This window comes from Ranitomeya variabilis, chromosome 5, assembly GCF_051348905.1.
Source record: "Ranitomeya variabilis isolate aRanVar5 chromosome 5, aRanVar5.hap1, whole genome shotgun sequence".
Taxonomy (NCBI): Eukaryota; Metazoa; Chordata; class Amphibia; order Anura; family Dendrobatidae; genus Ranitomeya; species Ranitomeya variabilis.
The window spans coordinates 631,555,036-631,579,929 of record NC_135236.1 but is presented as its reverse complement, the minus strand read 5'-3'; the positions used below and the strand labels follow the sequence as shown (position 1 = coordinate 631,579,929).

At 54.3% G+C, this 24,894-nt stretch overlaps 2 protein-coding genes across 2 annotated transcripts in view; both read left to right on the top strand.

Moving 5' to 3' along the window:
* The window catches only part of LOC143773949 (histone H1.01-like), a 208,196-nt gene that overhangs the window by 125,686 nt on the left and 57,616 nt on the right, over positions 1–24,894 (top strand). The gene's annotated exons all lie outside the window — the stretch shown is intronic.
* On the top strand, positions 20,146–24,213 carry LOC143776644 (uncharacterized). Its single transcript, XM_077266265.1, has 2 exons — positions 20,146–21,722; positions 21,817–24,213. Exons 1-2 carry the CDS (start codon positions 20,825–20,827, stop codon positions 23,832–23,834), a joined length of 2,916 nt encoding a protein of 971 aa, XP_077122380.1. The 5' UTR covers positions 20,146–20,824; the 3' UTR covers positions 23,835–24,213.

Genomic DNA, 24,894 nt, shown 5'->3' with positions numbered 1-24,894 from the left:
TGTGTATAAGGAAGCTGTGCACACATCATACTGTGTATAAAGGAGCTGTGGGCCCATCATACTGTGTATAAGGAAGCTGTGGGCCCATCATACTGTGTACAGGGGAACTGTGAGGGACATCATACTGTTTGACGGTAGCTGCAGGCCCATCATACTGTGTATAGGGAACTGTGAAGGCATATTGTGCATATGGGAGCTGTTGGCCCATTACACTGTATATAGGGGAGCATTATACTTTCTATAGTGGAGTCCTGTCAGCATTATACTGTGTATAGGGGAGCATTGGGCTCATACTATCTATAGGGGAGCAGTGGGATCATACTGTGTATAGGGGAGCAGTGGGAACATCATGTGGTGTACAGGGGAGTTATAGAATCATCATACTGTGTATAGGCGAGCTGTGGGGGCCTTATACTGTGTATAGCGAAGCTTTGAGCTCACCATATGGTGTATAATGGAGCAGTACATGGGGCAACTTAGGGGACATTATTAAATGTTAAGTGGGCACTTAAGCATTATTGTTATAGGGGCACTCAGAGTATTGTGACCATCAAAGTTGCATATGGTCACTATATGGCGGTAAAGTCAATGTTCGTTTTTGTATATAGATTTATTTTCAATAACAGTAGGGTCATATTCTGAGGTTCCCCTATATTCACAATTAGAGCGTGCAACCATAGCTGTAATCAGGGTTAGCTAGTTAGGGGCCCACTCAGATGTTTCGCCCCTCCCCCCCCCCCCCCCCAAGTTGAAACCCTAGCTACGCCGCTGAGCCGCACCAAGTGCTCTATGAAGAGCCGGCTTCCCTCAGGAGCTTTGTCCCCTGTATAAACTGTACTTATCCCTCGTGTGTGATCTCAGTAACATGACGCCGGATCATTCACTTCACGCCACAAATCTCTGCTCTGTGGTGACCGCAGTACAGTGTAGCACGGATAGTGTATAGTTAACTCTAAATACCGCCTGGCGCTGTGTTAGCAGACACTAGTGTGAACCGTCCCTAGATCAGCGGTGCGGCTCTTCGGAGGAGAATGTGGGTGGCTCTTAGAAGAGCCTTTGGTTGTGTGGACAGAGGAGATCGGCAGCAGCGCTCACTTGCTCTTGCTCGCCTTGCTGCTCTCGGTCTTCTTGGGCGATGGTCACCCCACCCAGCAGCCTGTTCAGCTCCTCGTCATTGCGCACCGTCAGCTGCAGGTGTCGGGGGATGAGCGAGTCTTGGCCTTAGCGCGGACCTTTCCTCCTTGTTTGCCGCGTCCAGACATGATGAAAATAATTTCAGAGAATTGTGTGAAGACAAGACCGCGTTCGCTGGTTTCTATAGGCTGATGCCCCATCTTCATATCCTGTCATTGGACGGATCTGAATCTGCCAATAGAGAAGAGACTTGAGGAGCCACCAATAAGCTACAGGGGGTGGAACTTATATCAGTTAATTTCATTTAAATATCTATGTTCCTCCCTATTTGTTTGAAAAAACTGACCATCACATCAAAACATAGATCAAGTGTGAACAGGTACTAAACCTAGAGTAACCAATTCCTATACAGCCAAACAAATAAGGTAGCACACTGCAGCGCTAAAGCATGCAAACATGAAATATGAAAACTAAACCACATTACTGCACTAGAAATATGAAAAATGAGAGCATTTAGCGCATAAAAAAGGCCAATTTTATGTGTACCTGGTACCACTTTATGGCATCTCTCTTATACCAGGTCCTACGCTTGCCTTCCTTGCTGAGAATAAACGTCTCCATGTGAATGGGTACCTGTGAAAACCTCTTTCTAGACTCACATTCTCTATCTCTGTGGAGGGGTACTGGACCTGTTGCAATTAAAACACCTGTGACTAGGAGGCGGAGTGCTCGGTCAGAAGGCTAAATAATACATTTGAAAAAACTGACCTTCACATCCAAACATAGATCAAGTGTGAACAGGTAGTAAACCTAGAGTAACCAACTCCTATACAGCCAAACAAATAAGGTAGCACACTGCAACGCTAAAGCATGCAAACATGAAATATGAAAACTAAACCACATTACTGCACTAGAAATATGAAAACTGAGAGTGTTTAGCGCATAAAAAAGGCCAATTTTATGTGTACCTGGTAGCCACTTTACGGCATCTCTCTTATACCAGGTCCTATGCTTGCCTTCCTCGCTGAGAATAAATGTCTCCATGTGAATGGGTACCTATTAGTGTTGAGCGATACCTTCCGATATCGGAAAGTATCGGTATCGGATTGGATCGGCCGATACCGGCAAAATATCGGATCTTGCCGATACCGATACCCGATACCAATGCAAGTCAATGGGACGAAAATATCGGAATTAAAATAAACCCTTTCTTTCCTTGTAGGTTCATTCTATATGAAGGAAAACAAATAAGAATAATGTAGGATGTATTGGGGGAGGTGGCGGAGACATTAAAGGCATAGAGGTTTAGCCCAATCAAATAGAATAGCAGGAATTTTTTTTTTTTTTTTTTTAAGACGTTCGGAGTTACAAAGATATTGACTATGTTAAGATTTTTTTTATTTTGTCAGATATTGATGTTTCACTACTTCCACACCCTTCACCCTCTTTTTTACTTCTCCCACACTTTTTTCTTCATCATCCTCAGCAGCAGCATCTTTGACATCAACTTTTTCTTCACCTTATTCATCTTCTACCTATTATTTTTTTTTTGTTACATAGTTCATATTCTTTTTATTTAACTATTATTCTTCTTCATATTAAACTTCTTCATCATATTCTTATTTGTGACAGGCATTACCGTAGTTGTTATCTATAAAAGTTTGAAGATTACACCTTCCGTTCTGCCTGTCACAAAAGAGTTACATTTGCAGGGGCGTAACTACCGCGGTCGAAGCGGTCGCAGCTGCGACGGGGCCCAGACTACTTAGGGGCCCCATGGACGGAGTGAAGGAGAATGAAATGACCCATGATTGATGATGATCCACCATTTGTGAGTGACCCGCAGCGGCAGCAGGGAGCCGTCACTGCTCTCTAATTATACTTACCTACTCCCGGCACGGTCCCTGGACGTCCCTGCTTCTTCCAGCGCTGCAGATTCTTCCTGCACTGAGCGGTCACATGGTCCCGCTCATTACAGAAATGAATATGCGGCTCCACCTCCCATAGGGGTGGAGCCACATATTCATTTCTGTATTGAACGGTAACTGTGACCGCTCAATACAGGAAGAATCTGCAGCGATGGAAGAAGCAGGGACGTCCAGGGACCGTGCCGGGAGTAGGTGAGTATACAGCGCTGCGCAGCGCTGCGCGATATTTACGGTAGCGTCTAGATTGGAGTTGATTTCTTGAGGGGGAGGAGTGATTCCATGAAATCATGATGTCACCGGAAGGGGCGGGGCCTCCTTTAGTCCAATGACGAGCCGATAGCTGGAAGTTGCGTTTTTGCTGAGGCTGCTACTGGAGAAGAGACGCGGGAAATAAAATGGAGCCGTGTGAGGAGAGGACCGAGGGGCTGCAGCATGGAGCCTTGTGAGGAGAGGACCGAGGAGCTGCAGCATGGAGCCGTGTGAGGAGAGGACCGAGGAGCTGCAGCATGGAGCCGTGTGAGGAGAGGACCGAGGAGCTGCAGCATGGAGCCGTGTGAGGAGAGGACTGAGGAGCTGCAGCATGGAGCCGTGTGAGGAGAAGACCGAGGGGCTGCAGCATGGAGCCATGTGAGGAGAAGACCGAGGGGCTGTAGCATGGAGCCGTGTGAGGAGAAGACCGAGGGGCTGCAGCATGGAGCCGTGTGAGGAGAGGACCAAGGGGCTGCAGCATGGAGCCGTGTGAGGAGAAGACCGAGGGGCTGCAGCATGGAGCCATGTGAGGAGATGACCGAGGGGCTGCAGCATGGAGCCGTGTGAGGAGAGGACCGAGGAGCTGCAGCATGGAGCCGTGTGAGGAGAAGACCGAGGGGCTGCAGCATGGAGCCGTGTGAGGAGAGGACCGAGGAGCTGCAGCATGGAGCCGTGTGAGGAGAGGACCGAGGAGCTGCAGCATGGAGCCAGTGAGAAGAGGACCGAAGGGCTGCAGCATGGAGCCAGTGAGGAGAGGACCGAGGGGCTGCAGCAAGGAGCCGTGTGAGGAGAGGACCGAGGGGCTGCAGCATGGAGCCAGTGAGGAGAGGACCGAGGGGCTGCAGCATGGAGCCGTGTGAGGAGAAGACTGAGGGGATGCAGCATGGAGCCGTGTGAGGAGAGGACCCAGGAGCTGCAGCATGGAGCCAGTGAGAAGAGGACCGAAGGGCTGCAGCATGGAGCCAGTGAGGAGAGGACCGAGGGGCTGCAGCATGGAGCCAGTGAGAAGAGGACCGAGGGGCTGCAGCAAGGAGCCGTGTGAGGAGAGGACCGAGGGGCTGCAGCATGGAGCCAGTGAGGAGAGGACCGAGGGGCTGCAGCATGGAGCCTTGTGAGGAGAAGACCGAGGGGCTGCAGCATGGAGCCGTGTGAGGAGAGGACCGAGGGGCTGCAGCATGGAGCCATGTGAGGATAGGACCGAGGGGCTGCAGCATGGAGCCGTGTGAGGAGAGTACCGAGGGGCTGCAGCATGGAGCCGTGTGAGGAGAAGACCGAGGGGCTGCAGCATGGAGCCAAAGAGAAGAGGACCCAGGGGCTGCAGCAAGGAGCCGTGTGAGGAGAGGACCGAGGGGCTGCAGCATGGAGCCGTGTGAGGAGAGGACCGAGGGGCTGCAGCATGGAGCCGTGTGAGGAGAAGACCGAGGGGCTGCAGCATGGAGCCGTGTGAGGAGAGGACCCAGGAGCTGCAGCATGGAGCCGTGTGAGGAGAGGACCGAGGGGCTGCAGCATGGAGCCGTGTGAGGAGAGGACCCAGGAGCTGCAGCATGGAGCCGTGTGAGGAGAGGACCGAGGGGCTGCAGCATGGAGCCGTGTGAGGAGAAGACCGAGGGGCTGCAGCATGGAGCCGTGTGAGGAGAGGACCCAGGGGCTGCAGCATGGAGCCAGTGAGGAGAGGACCCAGGGGCTGCAGCATGGAGCCAGTGAGGAAAGGTCCGAGGAGCTGCAGCATGGAGCCGTGTGAGGAGAGGACCCAGGAGCTGCAGCATGGAGCCAGTGAGAAGAGGACCGAAGGGCTGCAGCATGGAGCCAGTGAGGAGAGGACCGAGGGGCTGCAGCATGGAGCCAGTGAGGAGAGGTCCGAGGAGCTGCAGCATGGAGGCATGTGAGGAGAGGACCCAGGAGCTGCAGCATGGAGCCAGTGAGAAGAGGACCGAAGGGCTGCAGCATGGAGCCAGTGAGGAGAGGACCGAGGGGCTGCAGCATGGAGCCAGTGAGAAGAGGACCGAGGGGCTGCAGCATGGAGCCAGTGAGAAGAGGACCGAGGGGCTGCAGCAAGGAGCCGTGTGAGGAGAGGACCGAGGGGCTGCAGCATGGAGCCAGTGAGGAGAGGACCGAGGGGCTGCAGCATGGAGCCTTGTGAGGAGAAGACCGAGGGGCTGCAGCATGGAGCCGTGTGAGGAGAGGACCGAGGGGCTGCAGCATGGAGCCATGTGAGGATAGGACCGAGGGGCTGCAGTATGGAGCCGTGTGAGGAGAGGACCGAGGGGCTGCAGCAAGGAGCCGTGTGAGGAGAGGACCGAGGGGCTGCAGCATGGAGCCAGTGAGAAGAGGACCGAGGGGCTGCAGCAAGGAGCCGTGTGAGGAGAGGACCGAGGGGCTGCAGCATGGAGCCAGTGAGGAGAAGACCGAGGAGCTGCAGCATGGAGCCAGTGAGAAGAGGACCGAGGGGCTGCAGCAAGGATCCGTGTGAGAAGAGGACCGAGGGGCTGCAGCAGGGAGCCAGTGAGGAGAGGACCGAGGACCTGCAGCATGGAGCCAGTGAGGAGAGGACCGAGGACCTGCAGCATGGAGCCAGTGAGGAGAGGACCGAGGGGCTGCAGCATGGAGCCAGTGAGGAGAGGACCGAAGAGCTGCAGCATGGAGCCAGTGAGGAGAGGACCGAGGAGCTGCAGCATGGAGCCAGTGAGGAGAGGACCGAGGGGCTGCAGCATGGAGCCAGTGAGAAGAGGACCGAGGGGCTGTACAAGGGAATGAGGACACAGGACTCAGTATGAGTGCTCTGAGGTTGTAATTTGCTGTGAGGAGGCATGGGGTATGTAGTGGGACATCCAGGGTGCCTTGTGTCTGTTGTGAGGGGGGGTATGTAGAGGGGCATCCGAGGTGCCTCGTGTCTGTTGTGAGGGGGGTATGTAGAGGGGCATCCAGGGTGCCTCGTGTCTGTTGTGAGGAGGCATGGGGTATGTAGAGGGTCATCCAGGGTGCCTTGTGTCTGTTGTGAGGAGGCATGGGGTATGTAGAGGGTCATCCAGGGTGCCTTGTGTCTGTTGTGAGGAGGCATGGGGTATGTAGTGGGACATCCAGGGTGCCTTGCGTCTGTTGTGAGGGGGGTATGTAGAGGGCCATCCAGGGTGCCTCGTGTCTGTTGTGAGGAGGCATGGGGTATGTAGAGGGGGCATCCAGGGTGCCTTGTGTCTGTTGTGAGGAGGCATGGGGTATGTAGAGGGGCATCCAGGGTGCCTTGTGTCTGTTGTGAGGAAGCATGGGGTATGTAGCGGACATCCAGGGTGAGTTGTGTCTGTTGTGAGGAGGCATGGGGTATGTAGAGGGGCATCCAGGGTGCCTTGTGTCTGTTGTGAGGAGGCATGGAGTATGTAGCGGGGGCATCGAGGGTGCCTCGTGTCTGTTGTGAGGAGGCATGGGGTAGGTAGTGGGGCATCCAGGGTGCCTTGTCTGTTGTGAGGAGGCATGGGGTATGTAGAGGGGCATCCAGGGTGCCTTGTGTCTGTTGTGAGGAGGCATGGGGTATGTAGCGGGGCATCCAGGGGGCTGGTGTGAGGGGGCATGGGGTATGTAGAGGGGCATCCAGAGGGCTTATGTGAGGGGGTATGTAGAGGGGGCATGGGGCATCCAGAGTGCTGTGTGGATGGTGTGAGAGGGCATAGGGTATGTAGAGGGGCATCCAGGGGGCTGGTGTGAGGGGGCATGGAGTATGTAGAGGAGCATCCAGGGTGCCTTTTGTCAGGTGTGAGGAGGCATGGGGTATGTAGAGGGGCATCCAGGGGGCCTTGTGGCTGTTGAGGGTATGTAGAGGGGCATCCAAGGGGCTGTTGTGAGGGGGCATGGGGCATCCAGAATGCTGTGTGGATGGTGTGAGGGGGCATGAGGTATGTAGAGGGGCATCCAGGGGGCTGGTGTGAGGGGGCATGGGGTATGTAGAGGGGCATTCAGAGGGCTGTTGCATAGTGCGAGGGGACATGGGGCATCCAGGGAGCCTTGTGGCTGTTGAGGGGGCATGGAGTTTGTAGGTGAGGGGTCATCCAGGGGCTGTGTTTCATAGTGTCAGGGGGCTGGTGTGAGGGGGGGCATCCAGGGGGCCTTGTGGCTGTTGTGAGGGGGCATGGGGTATGTAGAGGGGCATAGGGGGGGCTCTCTTGCATAGTGTGAGGGGGTATGTAGAGGGGCATTCAGGGGGCTGGTGTGAGGGGGGAAGTGGTATGTAGGGGGGCATGGGGCATCCAGGGGGCTGTTGCATAGTGTAAGGGGGCATGGGGTATGTAGGTGAGGGGGCATGGGGCATCTTGGGGGCCTCGTGGCTGTTGAGGGGGCATGGGACATCCAGGGGCTTGTGACTGTTGTGAGGAGGCATGGGGTATGTAGAGGGGCATCCAGGGGGCTGGTGTGAGGGGGCATGGGGTATGTAGAGGAGCATCCAGGGTGCCTTTTGTCTGGTGTGAGGAGGCATGGGGTATGTAGAGGGGCATCCAGGGGGCCTTGCGTCTGGTGTGAGGAGGCATGGGGTATGTAGATGGGCATCCAGGGGGCCTTGTGTCTGTTGTGAGGAGGCATGGGGTATGTAGCTGGCATCCAGCGTGCCTTGTGTCTGTTGTGAGGAGGCATGGGGTATGTAGCTGGCATCCAGGGTGCCTTGTGTCTTTTGTGAGGAGGCATGGGGTATGTAGCAGGGCATCCAGGCTGCCTTGTGTCTGTTGTGAGGAGGCATGGGGTATGTAGCTGGCATCCAGGGTGCCTTGTGTCTTTTGTGAGGAGGCATGGGGTATGTAGCAGGGCATTCAGGGTGCCTTGTGTCTGTTGTGAGGAGGCATGGGGTATGTAGCTGGCATCCAGGGTGCCTTGTGTCTGTTGTGAGGAGGCATGGGGTATGTAGAGGGGCATCCAGGGTGCCTCGTGTCTGTTGTGAGGAGGCATGGGGTATGTAGAGGGACATCCAGGGTGCCTTGTGTCTGTTGTGAGGAGGCATGGGGTATGTAGCGGGCATCCAGGGTGCCTTGTGTCTGTTGTGAGGAGGCGTGGGGTATTTAGCGGGACATCCAGGCTGCCTTGTCTGTTGTGAGGAGGCATGGGGTATGTAGAGGGGCATCCAGGGTGCCTCGTGTCTGTTGTGAGGAGGCATGGGGTATGTAGAGGGGCATCCAGGGTAACATGTGTCTGTTGTGAGGAGGCATGGGGTATGTAGCTGGCATCCAGCGTGCCTTGTGTCTTTTGTGAGGAGGCATGGGGTATGTAGCAGGGCATCCAGGCTGCCTTGTGTCTGTTGTGAGGAGGCATGGGGTATGTAGCTGGCATCCAGGGTGCCTTGTGTCTTTTGTGAGGAGGCATGGGGTATGTAGCAGGGCATCCAGGCTGCCTTGTGTCTGTTGTGAGGAGGCATGGGGTATGTAGCTGGCATCCAGGGTGCCTTGTGTCTTTTGTGAGGAGGCATGGGGTATGTAGCAGGGCATTCAGGGTGCCTTGTGTCTGTTGTGAGGAGGCATGGGGTATGTAGCAGGGCATTCAGGGTGCCTTGTGTCTGTTGTGAGGAGGCATGGGGTATGTAGCTGGCATCCAGCGTGCCTTGTGTCTTTTGTGAGGAGGCATGGGGTATGTAGCAGGGCATCCAGGCTGCCTTGTGTCTGTTGTGAGGAGGCATGGGGTATGTAGCTGGCATCCAGGGTGCCTTGTGTCTTTTGTGAGGAGGCATGGGGTATGTAGCAGGGCATTCAGGGTGCCTTGTGTCTGTTGTGAGGAGGCATGGGGTATGTAGCTGGCATCCAGGGTGCCTTGTGTCTGTTGTGAGGAGGCATGGGGTATGTAGAGGGGCATCCAGGGTGCCTCGTGTCTGTTGTGAGGAGGCATGGGGTATGTAGAGGGACATCCAAGGTGCCTTGTGTCTGTTGTGAGGAGGCATGGGGTATGTAGCGGGCATCCAGGGTGCCTTGTGTCTGTTGTGAGGAGGCGTGGGGTATTTAGCGGGACATCCAGGCTGCCTTGTCTGTTGTGAGGAGGCATGGGGTATGTAGAGGGGCATCCAGGGTGCCTCGTGTCTGTTGTGAGGAGGCATGGGGTATGTAGAGGGGCATCCAGGGTGACATGTGTCTGTTGTGAGGAGGCGTGGGGTATATAGCGGGACATCCAGGCTGCCTTTTCTGTTGTGAGGAGGCATGGGGTATGTAGAGGGACATCCAGGGTGACTTGTGTCTGTTGTTAGGAGGCATGGGGTATGTAGCGGACATCCAGGGTGCCTTGTGTCTGTTGTGAGGAGGCATGGGGTATGTAGCTGGCATCCAGGGTGCCTTGTGTCTGTTGTGAGGAGGCGTGGGGTATGTAGCGGGCATCCAGGGTGCCTTGTGTCTGTTGTGAGGAGGCATGGAGTATGTAGCGGGGGCATCGAGGGTGCCATGTGTCTGTTGTGAGGAGGCATGGGGTATGTAGCGGGACATCCAGGGTGCCTTGTGTCTGTTGTGAGGAGGCATGGGGTATGTAGCGGGCATCCAGGGTGCCTTGTGTCTGTTGTGAGGAGGCGTGGGGTATATAGCGGGACATCCAGGCTGCCTTTTCTGTTGTGAGGAGGCATGGGGTATGTAGAGGGACATCCAGGGTGCCTTGTGTCTGTTGTGAGGAGGCATGGGGTATGTAGCAGGGCATCCAGGGTGCCTTGTATCTGTTGTAAGGAGGCATGGGGTATGTAGCGGGGCATCCAGGGTGCCTTGTCTGTTGTGAGGAGGTATGGGGTATGTAGAGGGGCATCCAGGGTGCCTTGTGTCTGTTGTGAGGAGGCATGGTGTATGTAGCGGGGGCATCGAGGGTGCCATGTGTCTGTTGTGAGGAGGCATTTGGTATGTAGCGGACATCCAGGGTGCCTTGTGTCTGTTGTGAGGAGGCATGGGGTAGGTAGTGGGGCATCCAGGGTGCCTTGTGTCTGTTGTGAGGAGGCATGGGGTATGTAGCAGGGCATCCAGGGTGCCTTGTGTCTGTTGTGAGGAAGCATGGAGTATGTAGCGGGGGCATCGAGGGTGCCTTGTGTCTGTTGTGAGGAGGCATGGAGTATGTAGAGGGGCATCCAGGGTGCCATGTGTCTGTTGTGAGGAGGCATGGTGTATGTAGCGGACATCCAGGGTGCCTTGTGTCTGTTGTGAGGAGGCATGGGGTAGGTAGTGGGGCATCCAGGGTGCCTTGTGTCTGTTGTGAGGAGGCATGGGGTATGTAGCGGGGCATCCAGGGTGCCTTGTCTGTTGTGAGGAGATATGGGGTATGTAGAGGGGCATCCAGGGTGCCTTGTGTCTGTTGTGAGGAGGCATGGGGTATGTAGCAGGGCATCCAGGGTGCCTTGTGTCTGTTGTGAGGAGGCATGGGGTATGTAGCGGGGCATCCAGGGGGCTGGTGTGAGGGGGCATGGGGTATGTAGAGGAGCATCCAGGGTGCCTTGTGTCTGTTGTGAGGAGGCTTGTGGTATGTAGCGGGCATCCAGGGTGCCTTGTGTCTGTTGTGAGGAGGCATGGGGTATGTAGAGGGGCATCCAGGGTGCCTTGTGTCTGTTGTGAGGAGGCATGGAGTATGTAGCGGGGGCATCGAGGGTGCCTCGTGTCTGTTGTGAGGAGGCATGGGGTAGGTAGGGGGGCATCCAGGGTGCCTTGTATGTTGTGAGGAGGCATGGGGTATGTAGAGGGGCATCCAGGGAGCTTAAGTGAGGGGGGTATGTAGAGGGGGCATGGGGCATCCAGAGTGCTGTGTGGATGGTGTGAGAGGGCATAGGGTATGTAGAGGGGCATCCAGGGGGCTGGTGTGAGGGGGCATGGAGTATGTAGAGGAGCATCCAGGGTGCCTTTTGTCTGGTGTCAGGAGGCATGGGGTATGTAGAGGGGCATCCAGGGGGCCTTGTGGCTGTTGAGGGTATGTAGAGGGGCATCCAAGGGGCTGTTGTGAGGGGGCATGGGGTATGTAGAGGGAGCATGGGGCATCCAGAATGCTGTGTGGATGGTGTGAGGGGGCATGAGGTATGTAGAGGGGCATCCAGGGGGCTGGTGTGAGGGGGCATGGGGTATGTAGAGGGGCATTCAGGGGGCTGTTGCATAGTGCGAGGGGACATGGGGCATCCAGGGGGCCTTGTGGCTGTTGTGAGGGGGCATGGGGTATGTAGAGGGGCATAGGGGGGGGCTCTCTTGCATAGTGTGAGGGGGTATGTAGAGGGGCATTCAGGGGGCTGGTGTGAGGGGGAAAGGGGTATGTAGGGGGGCATGGGGCATCCAGGGGGCTGTTGCATAGTGTAAGGGGGCATGGGGTATGTAGGTGAGGGGGCATGGGGCATCCAGGGGGCCTCGTGGCTGTTGAAGGGGCATGGGACATCCAGGGGCTTGTGACTGTTGTGAGGAGGCATGGGGTATGTAGAGTGGCATCCAGGGGGCTGGTGTGAGGGGGCATGGGGTATGTAGAGGAGCATCCAGGGTGCCTTTTGTCTGGTGTGAGGAGGCATGGGGTATGTAGAGGGGCATCCAGGGGGCCTTGCGTCTGGTGTGAGGAGGCATGGGGTATGTAGATGGGCATCCAGGGGGCCTTGTGTCTGTTGTGAGGAGGCATGGGGTATGTAGCTGGCATCCAGGGTGCCTTGTGTCTGTTGTGAGGAGGCATGGGGTATGTAGAGGGGCATCCAGGGTGCCTTGTGTCTGTTGTGAGGAGGCATGGGGTATGTAGAGGGACATCCAGGGTGCCTTGTGTCTGTTGTGAGGAGGCATGGGGTATGTAGCGGGCATCCAGGGTGCCTTGTGTCTGTTGTGAGGAGGCGTGGGGTATTTAGCGGGACATCCAGGCTGCCTTGTCTGTTGTGAGGAGGCATGGGGTATGTAGAGGGGCATCCAGGGTGCCTCGTGTCTGTTGTGAGGAGGCATGGGGTATGTAGAGGGGCATCCAGGGTGCCTTGTGTCTGTTGTGAGGAGGCATGGGGTATGTAGCAGGGCATCCAGGGTGCCTTGTGTCTGTTGTGAGGAAGCATGGAGTATGTAGCGGGGGCATCGAGGGTGCCTTGTGTCTGTTGTGAGGAGGCATGGAGTATGTAGAGGGGCATCCAGGGTGCCATGTGTCTGTTGTGAGGAGGCATGGTGTATGTAGCGGACATCCAGGGTGCCTTGTGTCTGTTGTGAGGAGGCATGGGGTAGGTAGTGGGGCATCCAGGGTGCCTTGTGTCTGTTGTGAGGAGGCATGGGGTATGTAGCGGGGCATCCAGGGTGCCTTGTCTGTTGTGAGGAGATATGGGGTATGTAGAGGGGCATCCAGGGTGCCTTGTGTCTGTTGTGAGGAGGCATGGGGTATGTAGCAGGGCATCCAGGGTGCCTTGTGTCTGTTGTGAGGAGGCATGGGGTATGTAGCGGGGCATCCAGGGGGCTGGTGTGAGGGGGCATGGGGTATGTAGAGGAGCATCCAGGGTGCCTTGTGTCTGTTGTGAGGAGGCTTGTGGTATGTAGCGGGCATCCAGGGTGCCTTGTGTCTGTTGTGAGGAGGCATGGGGTATGTAGAGGGGCATCCAGGGTGCCTTGTGTCTGTTGTGAGGAGGCATGGAGTATGTAGCGGGGGCATCGAGGGTGCCTCGTGTCTGTTGTGAGGAGGCATGGGGTAGGTAGGGGGGCATCCAGGGTGCCTTGTATGTTGTGAGGAGGCATGGGGTATGTAGAGGGGCATCCAGGGAGCTTAAGTGAGGGGGGTATGTAGAGGGGGCATGGGGCATCCAGAGTGCTGTGTGGATGGTGTGAGAGGGCATAGGGTATGTAGAGGGGCATCCAGGGGGCTGGTGTGAGGGGGCATGGAGTATGTAGAGGAGCATCCAGGGTGCCTTTTGTCTGGTGTCAGGAGGCATGGGGTATGTAGAGGGGCATCCAGGGGGCCTTGTGGCTGTTGATGGTATGTAGAGGGGCATCCAAGGGGCTGTTGTGAGGGGGCATGGGGTATGTAGAGGGAGCATGGGGCATCCAGAATGCTGTGTGGATGGTGTGAGGGGGCATGAGGTATGTAGAGGGGCATCCAGGGGGCTGGTGTGAGGGGGCATGGGGTATGTAGAGGGGCATTCAGGGGGCTGTTGCATAGTGCGAGGGGACATGGGGCATCCAGGGGGCCTTGTGGCTGTTGTGAGGGGGCATGGGGTATGTAGAGGGGCATAGGGGGGGGGCTCTCTTGCATAGTGTGAGGGGGTATGTAGAGGGGCATTCAGGGGGCTGGTGTGAGGGGGAAAGGGGTATGTAGGGGGGCATGGGGCATCCAGGGGGCTGTTGCATAGTGTAAGGGGGCATGGGGTATGTAGGTGAGGGGGCATGGGGCATCCAGGGGGCCTCGTGGCTGTTGAAGGGGCATGGGACATCCAGGGGCTTGTGACTGTTGTGAGGAGGCATGGGGTATGTAGAGTGGCATCCAGGGGGCTGGTGTGAGGGGGCATGGGGTATGTAGAGGAGCATCCAGGGTGCCTTTTGTCTGGTGTGAGGAGGCATGGGGTATGTAGAGGGGCATCCAGGGGGCCTTGCGTCTGGTGTGAGGAGGCATGGGGTATGTAGATGGGCATCCAGGGGGCCTTGTGTCTGTTGTGAGGAGGCATGGGGTATGTAGCTGGCATCCAGGGTGCCTTGTGTCTTTTGTGAGGAGGCATGGGGTATGTAGCAGGGCATCCAGGGTGCCTTGTGTCTGTTGTGAGGAGGCATGGGGTATGTAGCTGACATCCAGGGAGCCTTGTGTCTGTTGTGAGGAGGCATGGGGTATGTAGAGGGGCATCCAGGGTGCCTTGTGTCTGTTGTGAGGAGGCATGGGGTATGTAGAGGGACATCCATGGTGCCTTGTGTCTGTTGTGAGGAGGCATGGGGTATGTAGCGGGCATCCAGGGTGCCTTGTGTCTGTTGTGAGGAGGCGTGGGGTATTTAGCGGGACATCCAGGCTGCCTTGTCTGTTGTGAGGAGGCATGGGGTATGTAGAGGGGCATCCAGGGTGCCTCGTGTCTGTTGTGAGGAGGCATGGGGTATGTAGAGGGGCATCCAGGGTGCCATGTGTCTGTTGTGAGGAGGCATGGGGTATGTAGCGGACATCCAGGGTGCCTTGTGTCTGTTGTGAGGAGGCATGGGGTATGTAGCTGGCATCCAGGGTGCCTTGTGTCTGTTGTAAGGAGGCGTGGGGTATGTAGCGGGCATCCAGGGTGCCTTGTGTCTGTTGTGAGGAGGCATGGAGTATGTAGCGGGGGCATCGAGGGTGCCATGTGTCTGTTGTGAGGAGGCATGGGGTATGTAGCGGGACATCCAGAGTGCCTTGTGTCTGTTGTGAGGAGGCATGGGGTATGTAGAGGGGCATCCAGGGTGCCTTGTGTCTGTTGTGAGGAGGCATGGAGTATGTAGCGGGGGCATCGAGGGTGCCATGTGTCTGTTGTGAGGAGGCATGGGGTATGTAGCGGACATCCAGGGTGCCTTGTGTCTGTTGTGAGGAGGCATGGGGTAGGTAGTGGGGCATCCAGGGTGCCTTGTGTCTGTTGTGAGGAGGCATGGGGTATGTAGCAGGGCATCCAGGGTGCCTTGTGTCTGTTGTGAGGAAGCATGGAGTATGTAGCGGGGGCATCGAGGGTGCCTCGTGTCTGTTGTGAGGAGGCATGGAGTATGTAGAGGGGCATCCAGGGTGCCATGTGTCTGTTGTGAGGAGGCATGGTGTATGTAGCGGACATCCAGGGTGCCTTGTGTCTGTTGTGAGGAGGCATGGGGTAGGTAGTGGGGCATCCAGGGTGCCTTGTGTCTGTTGTGAGGAGGCATGGGGTATGTAGCGGGGCATCCAGGGTGCCTTGTCTGTTGTGAGGAGGTATGGGGTATGTAGAGGGGCATCCAGGGTGCCTTGTGTCTGTTGTGAGGAGGCATGGTGTATGTAGCAGGGCATCCAGGGTGCCTTGTGTCTGTTGTGAGGAGGCATGGTGTATGTAGCGGGGCATCCAGGGGGATGGTGTGAGGGGGCATGGGGTATGTAGAGGAGCATCCAGGGTGCCTTGTGTCTGTTGTGAGGAGGCTTGGGGTATGTAGCGGGCATCCAGGGTGCCTTGTGTCTGTTGTGAGGAGGCATGGGGTATGTAGAGGGGCATCCAGGGTGCCTTGTGTCTGTTGTGAGGAGGCATGGAGTATGTAGCGGGGGCATCGAGGGTGCCTCGTGTCTGTTGTGAGGAGGCATGGGGTAGGTAGTGGGGCATCCAGGGTGCCTTGTATGTTGTGAGGAGGCATGGGGTATGTAGAGGGGCATCCAGGGAGCTTAAGTGAGGGGGGTATGTAGAGGGGGCATGGGGCATCCAGAGTGCTGTGTGGATGGTGTGAGAGGGCATAGGGTATGTAGAGGGGCATCTAGGGGGCTGGTGTGAGGGGGCATGGAGTATGTAGAGGAGCATCCAGGGTGCCTTTTGTCTGGTGTGTGTTTGGGCCTTGTGGCTGTTGAGGGTATGTAGAGGGGCATCCAAGGGGCTGTTGTGAGGGGGCATGGGGTATGTAGAGGGGGCATGGGGCATCCAGAATGCTGTGTGGATGGTGTGAGGGGGCATGAGGTATGTAGAGGGGCATCCAGGGGGCTGGTGTGAGGGGGCATGGGGTATGTAGAGTGGCATTCAGGGGGCTGTTGCATAGTGTGAGGGGACATGGGGCATCCAGGGAGCCTTGTGGCTGTTGAGGGGGCATGGGGTTTGTAGGTGAGGGGGCATCCAGGGGCTGTGTTTCATAGTGTCAGGGGGCTGGTGTGAGGGGGGGCATCCAGGGGGCCTAGTGGCTGTTGTGAGGGGGCATGGGGTATGTAGAGGGGCATCGGGGGGGGCTCTCTTGCATAGTGTGAGGGGGTATGTAGAGGGGCATTCAGGGGGCTGGTGTGAGGGGGAAAGGGGTATGTAGGGGGGCATGGGGCATCCAGGGGGCTGTTGCATAGTGTAAGGGGGCATGGGGTATGTAGGTGAGGGGGCATGGGGCATCCAGGGGGCCTCGTGGCTGTTGAGGGGGCATGGGACATCCAGGGGCTTGTGACTGTTGTGAGGAGGCATGGGGTATGTAGAGGGGCATCCAGGGGGCTGGTGTGAGGGGGCATGGGGTATGTAGAGGAGCATCCAGGGGGCCTTGCGTCTGTTGTGAGGAGGCATGGGGTATGTAGAGGGGCATCCAGGGTGCCTTGTGTTTGTTGTGAGGAGGCATGGGGTATGTAGAGGGGCATCCAGGGTGCCTTGTGTTTGTTGTGAGGAGGCATGGGGTATGTAGAGGGGCATCCAGGGGGCTGGTGTGAGGGGGCATGGGGTATGTAGAGGAGCATCCAGGGGGCTGTTGTGAGGGGGGCATGGGGTATGTAGAGGGCATGTGGCATCCAGAGTTCTGTGTGGATGGTGTGAGGGGGCATGAGGTATGTAGAGGGGCATCCAGGGGGCTGATGTGAGGGGGGTATGTAGAGGGGGCATGGGGCATCCAGAGTGCTGTGTGGATGGTGTGAGGGGGCATAGGGTATGTGGAGGGGCATCCAGGGGGCTGTTGTGAGGGGGGCATGGGGTATGTAGAGGGCATGTGGCATTCAGAGTTCTGTGTGGATGGTGTGAGGGGGCATGAGGTATGTAGAGGGGCATCCAGGGGGCTGATGTGAGGGGGGTATGTAGAGGGGGCATGGGGCATCCAGAGTGCTGTATGGATGGTGTGAGGGGGCATAGGGTATGTAGAGGGGCATACAGGGGGCTGATGTGATGGGTCATGTAGAGGGGCATCCAAGGGGCTGGTGTGAGGGGGCATGGGGTATGTAGAGGGGCATTCAGGGGGCTGTGTTGCATAGTGTGAGGGGGATGGGGGGTGTAGGTGAGGGGGCATGGGGCATCCAGGGAGCCTTGTGGCTGTTGAGGGGGCATAGGGTTTGTAGGTGAGGGGGCATCCAGGGGCTGTGATTCATAGTGTCAGGGGGCTGGTGTGAGTGGGGGCATCCAGGGGGCCTTGTGGCTGTTGTGAGGGGGCATGGGGTATGTAGAGGGGCATCCGGGGGGGGGGGCTGTGTAGCATAGTGTGAGGGGCTGGTTTGAGGGGGTATGGAGAGGGGCATTCAGGGGGCTGGTGTGAGGGGGGAAAGGGGTATGTAGGGGGGGCACGGGGCATCCAGGGGGCTGTTGCATGGGGTATGTAGGTGAGGGGGCATGGGGCATCCAGGGGGCTTGTGACTGTTGTGAGGGGGCATGGGGTATGTAGAGGGGCATCCAGGGGGCTGGTGTGAGGGGGCATGGGGTATGTAGACGGGCATCCAGGGGGCTGGCGTGAGGGGGCATGGGGTATGTAGAAGGGCATCCAGGGGGCTGGCGTGAGGGGGTATGTAGAGATGCTTCCAAGGGGCTGGTGTGAGGGGCATGGGGTATATAGAGGGGGCTGGTGTGAGGGGGTATGTAGATGGGCATCCAGGGGGCTGTGTTGCGTAGTGTGAGGGGAGCATGGGGTATGTAGAGGGGCATCCAGGGGGCTGGTGTGAGGGGGCATGCATCACGGCTCCACCACCGCAACCCCCCTCAGAAAGTTTTTTTTTTTGTTTGTTTTTATGGTTCAGATTATAAGATGCACCCTGTTTTTGCACAATTTTTTTGGGGGGGCAAATGTGCGTTAGGGTATGTGCACACGTTGCAGATCTGCCTGTGGAATTTTCTGTGCAGATTCTGCATCTCTTGGCAGAAAAATCCGTGCAGATTTGATGCTGATTTTCATGCGGCTTTGTGTGTGTTTTTGTACGCTAATTAAAGATCTATTATTTAACCCCCCAAAAAAATTGTGATGTAATTTCTTGTTCAACCTTTTCCTTTATATACTCCATTGGAGAATAATGTTTACACACACATAGATAATAGATGAATCTATAGATAGATATATAGATAATACCAAGCCCGATGTTTAGTAATGAATAGAAAACTAAAGAAAAAACAGGTGCAAAAAAGTCCAAAAGAAGTAACAAAATCTTTATTAAATGTATATAAATATAACAATACAAGGAACCAAAGGGAATAGTGGGTTAAAATCTTCAAGCATATTGCATGGAACACATGGAGACGGGGGAATGCTCCCCACATCAACCGTCAGGCAGAGCCAAATGGGAAGTACCAAGGGCAAAAGTCCGCAAATATTAGTAACCAAATAATCAAAAAAAATAATATTAATGTAAATATAATCCCTAGAGCGCTGACATGTCAGCTGGCGACGAGGGAAGCGTGTCCGCTCCAAGTAAGTGGAGAAGGACAACACATCCCACATCAGCAGCCCGGCATGGCACGCTGGGAAGCATATAGCAGACAATGGCCACTGCACGTTGTATACAGAGGATAGATTATCGTAGTGGATAAAGACCAAAGCCCATAAATAGAAGTAGCAAGGCAATGAAGGACTGGTCTAATTACCCAAGAAGCTCTTATGCCAGCTGACGATGGGGGAAGCACGTCCGTTCCAGACCCACCCCGACGTGCGTTTCGGAGATGTTACTTCTTTTGGACTTTTTTGCACCTGTTTTTTCTTTAGTTTTCTGCTTAGCAATATTGGATGTGTTCTACACTGTTCCATAGACAGGCATTTGTCTCCTCTTATTCACATTTCTTTGTGATACCATGTGGAGAGGATATATACAGCTTTGCTTGTTATGTTTTCCATGCTTTTACTTTGGTAATGAATAGAGTTGAGCGACTTTTACTTTTTTCGGATCGAGTCGGGTTTCACGGGTTTGACTTTGTCAAAAGTCGGGTCGGGTGAAATCGGCCGATTATTGCGAAAAGTCGGGGGCCGACTGAAACACGAAACCCAATGCAAGTCAATGGGGAATCAAAGTAGGCAGTGAGTGGAGGACAGGAAAACACCAACGGTACCCATTTTAATGCCAAAAACATCAATTCTTATTACTGAAGCTTGTCAATCTTAATATACTTTATAATAATAGTTAGGCATTGAAAACTGGGGGTCATTTGGCTAAAGTTGGGGGGTAGGCCTGGCTCAAGATTTTCGTGGGCCCAGGAAACCCGGAATACGTCACGGCGGTGGAGCAGGGAGAGGTAAGTATTTCAACTTTGCAAGTGCTGTGATCCTGAGCAAGCAGTGGGGGCCCACTCATTGGCACTGGAACAGGGCCCCTCATAGTATGGCGGTGTGTTTGACGGCAGGTGGCGCCTCCCACCGGCAGAGACACTTTTGCGTACTATGAAGGGCCCTGTGCCAGTGACGTTGCCGAGTATGCCTCCCCCCCCCACCTGATGAAGGAACCTGCACTTTCATCTGCACCTTCCTCTTTGTCCCCGTGTAAGGTGGTATAGTATGCGGGAAGGGGAACCTGACTTTCAGCAGGGTCAGATTTTGGCTGTGTAGAGTGCAAGGGGAATGTAGTGGTCTGGGTCAATGTACCAGCAGACTCATCTAGCAGTGGCTGGGCAATGGGCAGGATGAGGAGGAAACAGATATAGGCCCAAATAATTATGTAGGCTAAATGCAGTTCAAAATTGGTAACAGGACTAAGCAGGCGGCATTGCTTTGTTCAGTGGACGACAACTGTAATGAGTGACTGACACAGCTAGTAGGCCCAAATAATTAAGTAGGCTAAATGTCTGCCAAAAAATTGTTCATAAATAAACAGGTGGCATAGCTAGGTACAGGGGTGGGCTCCTCTGCTGGGTAGCAGACCGTGATAGTAGGCGCAAAGTATTAACTGGTCTTAATGGAGGCCAGGGCCCCTGTATATTTTAACTTTTACCCTTCGCCACGACAGCACCCCACATGAGAGAGAGGGATCCGCCCCATAGGAACAGGAAACCTACAGAATAAAAGGAGGCGGTCCCCTCTCCTCCTCAGTTTAGGTTTCCTGTTCCTACAGGGACCCAGCTTACCTACAGATGAAGAGGATCCCTGGGCCATGCACCCGCCTGCGTCGGTCTCTGTGGGAACGGCAGGGGCTGCGGTTCCAGAAGCAGCGGCGGGGGAGCCCCTGCTTGCAGCCTCCCCCCTCGTCTGGCCAAACATCCACGGTCCGGGTCCGGTCACCGTGGGTCCGCCCGGCACCGTGAGGACGCGCGCGCTGCTGCGGCCGGCTTAATATCCCCAGCCGCCGCATGGTGAGTGAGAGCGGCGCGTCTAACCCGGAAGTCGCTGGAGCACTTCCGGGTTGGTCCGGGGAGGCAGGAGAATGGGCGGCAAATTTAAAAAGGCAGCGCTAGCGTCGGGCCGGTGTGTGTAAGATGGCTTCACCGGCCGACGATGCGCACTTGCCCGCAGTGCAACAGCGTTCTCCCAGCAAGGAGAGAAGCGCTAGGAGCAGCACAAAGAGTTGTGGTCGACCTCCAGAGAAGGGTTCTACCACCAAACGAAATCCGCCTCCAGAACCGGTACCTGTCAGCTTCACTGGGTGAGTTTTTGAAAGAGTCTCTACCTATATGCTGATATATGTTCCTCCTGTATCTTTCCTAGACTAAGAAAAGGACACACAAATCCAAGCACAAGGAATGTGCTTTATGTACGCAGCCCCTCCCGGATGATTATGTTAAAAAACTGTGTTCGGAGTGTATCATGCAAACCTTACGGCAGGAAAACATAATGACTCCATCAGATGTCAGAGCTATAATCCGGGAAGAAATGCAGGGGTTGGCGCAGACTAGTACCACCAGTACCCGTCAGCTTAGTAGGTCCAAATCTCCGGTTAGTTCACAGTCAGAGGACGTATGTATATCCTCAGGCGAAGCGGAATCCCAGCCGAGCTCATCCGAGACTGAAGGGGGACTTTGTCTTCCCAACAGCAGTGTGGACAATTTAATAAAATCCGTCAGAAGCACGATGGGGTGCTCAGATGAGAAAGAAAGTAAATCGGCTCAGGACATCATGTTCGCGGGGTTAGGACAGAGGAAACGTAGGTCCTTCCCCGTCATAAAAGCTATTAAAGAAATAGTAAAAAAAGAGTGGGATAAGCAAAATAGAGGTTTTCTACCATCATCCTCTAAAAGACGCTATCCCTTCAGCGACGAGGAGTTAAATACCTGGTCGAAGGTGCCGAAAGTGGATGCCGCTGTAGCCTCCACAACCAAGCAGTCGGTCCTACCGGTGGAGGATTCAGGAGTCCTGACAGACCCGCTGGACCGTAAAGCGGAAGCTTTACTAAAAAGGTCATGGGAAGCCAACACGGGGGCGTTCAGGCCCGCCATATCTAGCACCTGCACTGCGAGGTCACTACTAGTGTGGATGGAGCAACTGGAGGAACAGATTAGAGGTAGAACTTCGAGAGAGTCAATCCTGCCGAAATTCCCTCTAATCAAGGAAGCAGTAGCATTCCTGGCTGATGCCTCTGTGGATTCGCTACGCCTAGCAGCCAGGTCAGCCGGCCTAGTGAACACAGCCCGGCGAGCACTCTGGCTAAAGAACTGGAAAGGGGACGCACAGGCCAAAGCAAAACTTTGTGCGATCCCCTGCCAGGGTGAGTTTCTTTTCGGAAAAACGCTGGATGAGCTCCTGAGTAAAGCAGGAGAAAGGAAAAAAGGCTTCCCTAACCAGTATCTTCCATCCTACAGGAGAGCCTTCAAAAGACGTCCCTTTACCAGGAACAAGCCGTTCGAACAAAGGGAGCGATGGGAGTCGAAGGACCCGAAGCAAAAAGGTGCCTTTTTTAGCGGGTCCCATAACCCGAAACGTAAATACCGCTAACCAGGAGGTAGGCGGCAGATTAAAATTCTTACTCCCCAGATGGGAACAAATAACATCCAGCCAGTGGATTCTGGACATTGTACAATACGGCCTAAAATTGGATTTTGACCGAATCCCTTGGGATTCCTTTATAGTAACATCTCCAAAAGGTCAAGACCAACAAAGGGCTCTGGAATCAGAGATCCTATCTCTTCTGTCTAAAAAAGTCCTGATAGAAGTTCCCCAGGATCAAGAAGGGAAGGGGTTCTATTCCCCTTTATTCTTGATCAATAAGCCTGATGGTTCATTTAGAACCATCATAAACCTCAAGAGATTAAACGCCTTCCTGCGTAATCATACCTTCAAAATGGAATCCATTAGTTCAACCATAAAACTCTTGTTTCCTAGGTGTGTCATGGCCGGAATAGACTTAAAGGATGCCTATTATCATCTTCCCATACATGCCGAACATCAAAAGTATCTAAGGGTAGCAATCATCCTGGAAGGACAGGTTCGTCACTTTCAGTATGTTGCAATGCCATTTGGGCTTTCTATGGCTCCCTGCGTCTTCACTAAGGTGATATTAGAAGTGATGGCTCATCTACGTCAACGAGATACCTTGATAATACCCTACCTAGATGACTTTCTAGTGGTGGGAAACTCTATGCTCCAGTGTAAAACCCGTCTATCTAATACGATCTCGTCCCTACAGGAGTTAGGTTGGATCGTCAACTTCGAGAAATCCCGGCTGGATCCAGAAACCGTCCAGACATTTCTAGGAATCCAGCTAGACTCCGTAAGTCAGAGATGCTTCCTCCCCCAGGCAAAGAAACTGACTATACAATCAAGGGTATCAGACGCAATACGCAACCCCTACATGACACTAAGGAAGGGCATGTCTTTGCTGGGGTCATTATCATCATGTATCCCTGCTGTACCATGGGCACAATTTCATACTCGTCAATTACAGTATGAGGTATTGTCGGCTCAGGGAAAAGACGGACATCTAGAAAGCAGAATATCTCTTTCCAAAGATGTCTTAGAATCACTATCCTGGTGGCTAGACATGGACCACCTCTCAGAGGGTGTGCCATGGATAATAGACCCGTCTAAAATAATTACCACCGACGCCAGCCCTATTGGGTGGGGAGCACATATGAAAGACAGTCTGGCCCAAGATACTTGGGACCAGGCAGAATTGTCATGTTCCTCCAATTGGAAGGAGCTAAAAGCGGTAGAATATGCCTTAAATCACTTTCTTCCGCAGATTCAAGGAGCAAATGTAAGAATTTACTCGGACAATTCCACCACAGTGGCATATGTGAACCGTCAAGGTGGTACAAGGTCAGGAAGTCTAATGACCATAGCTGCAGACATCTTCCAGCTGGCAGAGACTCATCTAACATCCCTAACAGCCCTGCACATCAGAGGTGTAGAGAACATCAGGGCAGACTACCTCAGCCGAAACGAGTTACGTCAAGGGGAATGGACCTTAAACAGATCCATATTCAGTATGATAACAGAATCATGGGGGATACCACAAATCGACCTATTTGCCACAAGAGACAACCGGCAAGTAAGAAGGTTCGCTTCCCTGAACGCCATGGATCACCCAGATATGTTGGACTCTCTCCACCATCCTTGGAGGTTCCAGCTGGCATACGCCTTTCCTCCGATGTCTCTGATTCCACTAGTGATCAGAAAAATCAGGAGGGAACAAGCAAGAGTGATCCTCATTGCACCATTCTGGCTGAAAAGACCATGGTTCTCTTGTCTCCAGACCATGTGCCTATGCGATCCATGGATTCTCCCATCAGACAAGAAACTGCTGTCCCAAGGCCCCTTTTTCCACCCGCAAGTGAAAGGTCTTCACTTGACAGCGTGGAATTTGAGAGGCAACTACTAAGATCAAGAGGGTTCTCAGCAGAACTAGTAAACACCCTCTTATTGAGCAGGAAAAGATCTACCACCCTGATATATAGTAGGGTATGGAATAAATTCTTAGACTTTTACACGGTACCGTTCACTAAGCAAGTTCCAGTCACACCTATTCTAGAGTTCTTGCAAAAAGGCCGAGAGTTGGGGTTATCTGTAAATACCTTAAGAGTTCAGGTCTCGGCATTGGGAGCCCTATATGGATGCAATATAGCAGCTAATAGGTGGATCTCCAGATTCATAAAATCTTGTGAACGTAGTAAACCGGTCCATATTCCCCGTCTACCTCCGTGGGATTTAAATCTAGTGCTAGAAGCCTTAACCAGCTCCCCATTTGAACCACTAGATTCAATACCTTTAAAAGTCCTGACATATAAAGTAGCCCTCTTGGTAGCCCTAACCTCAGCTAGACGGGTTAGCGACATCCAGGCCCTATCAGTAGACCCACCTTTCTTACTGATATTCCATGATCGGATAGTCCTAAAACCAGACCCCTCATACCTCCCTAAGGTAGCGTCCACCTACCACAGGTCCCAAGAGATATTTCTCCCTTCCTTTTTTGATTCACCTGTAACTCCAGAACAGCATAAATTCCACACCTTAGATGTCAGAAGAGCCATCCTGACCTATATAGAAAGGTGTCAGACATGGAGGGAGAGTAGGGCTCTGTTTATCTCCTTTCAGGGCCACAAGAAAGGACATGGGGTCACGAGAGCTACCATATCTCGATGGATCAGAGATGCTATCTGCTTGGCCTATACGTCAAAAGGCGAGATTCCTCCAGTGGGTATTAAAGCGCATTCAACACGAGCCATGGCTTCCTCCTGGGCGGAACAAGCGGATGTACCGATCCATTTAATATGTAAGGCCGCAACTTGGTCTACACCTTCTACCTTTTACAACCATTATAGACTTGATCTATCTGCATCTTCTGATCTGACCTTTGGGAGAGCTGTTCTTAATACAGTAATCCCACCCAAATAATGAATCTCTGAAAATCTCTCATGTGGGGTGCTGTCGTGGCGAAGGGT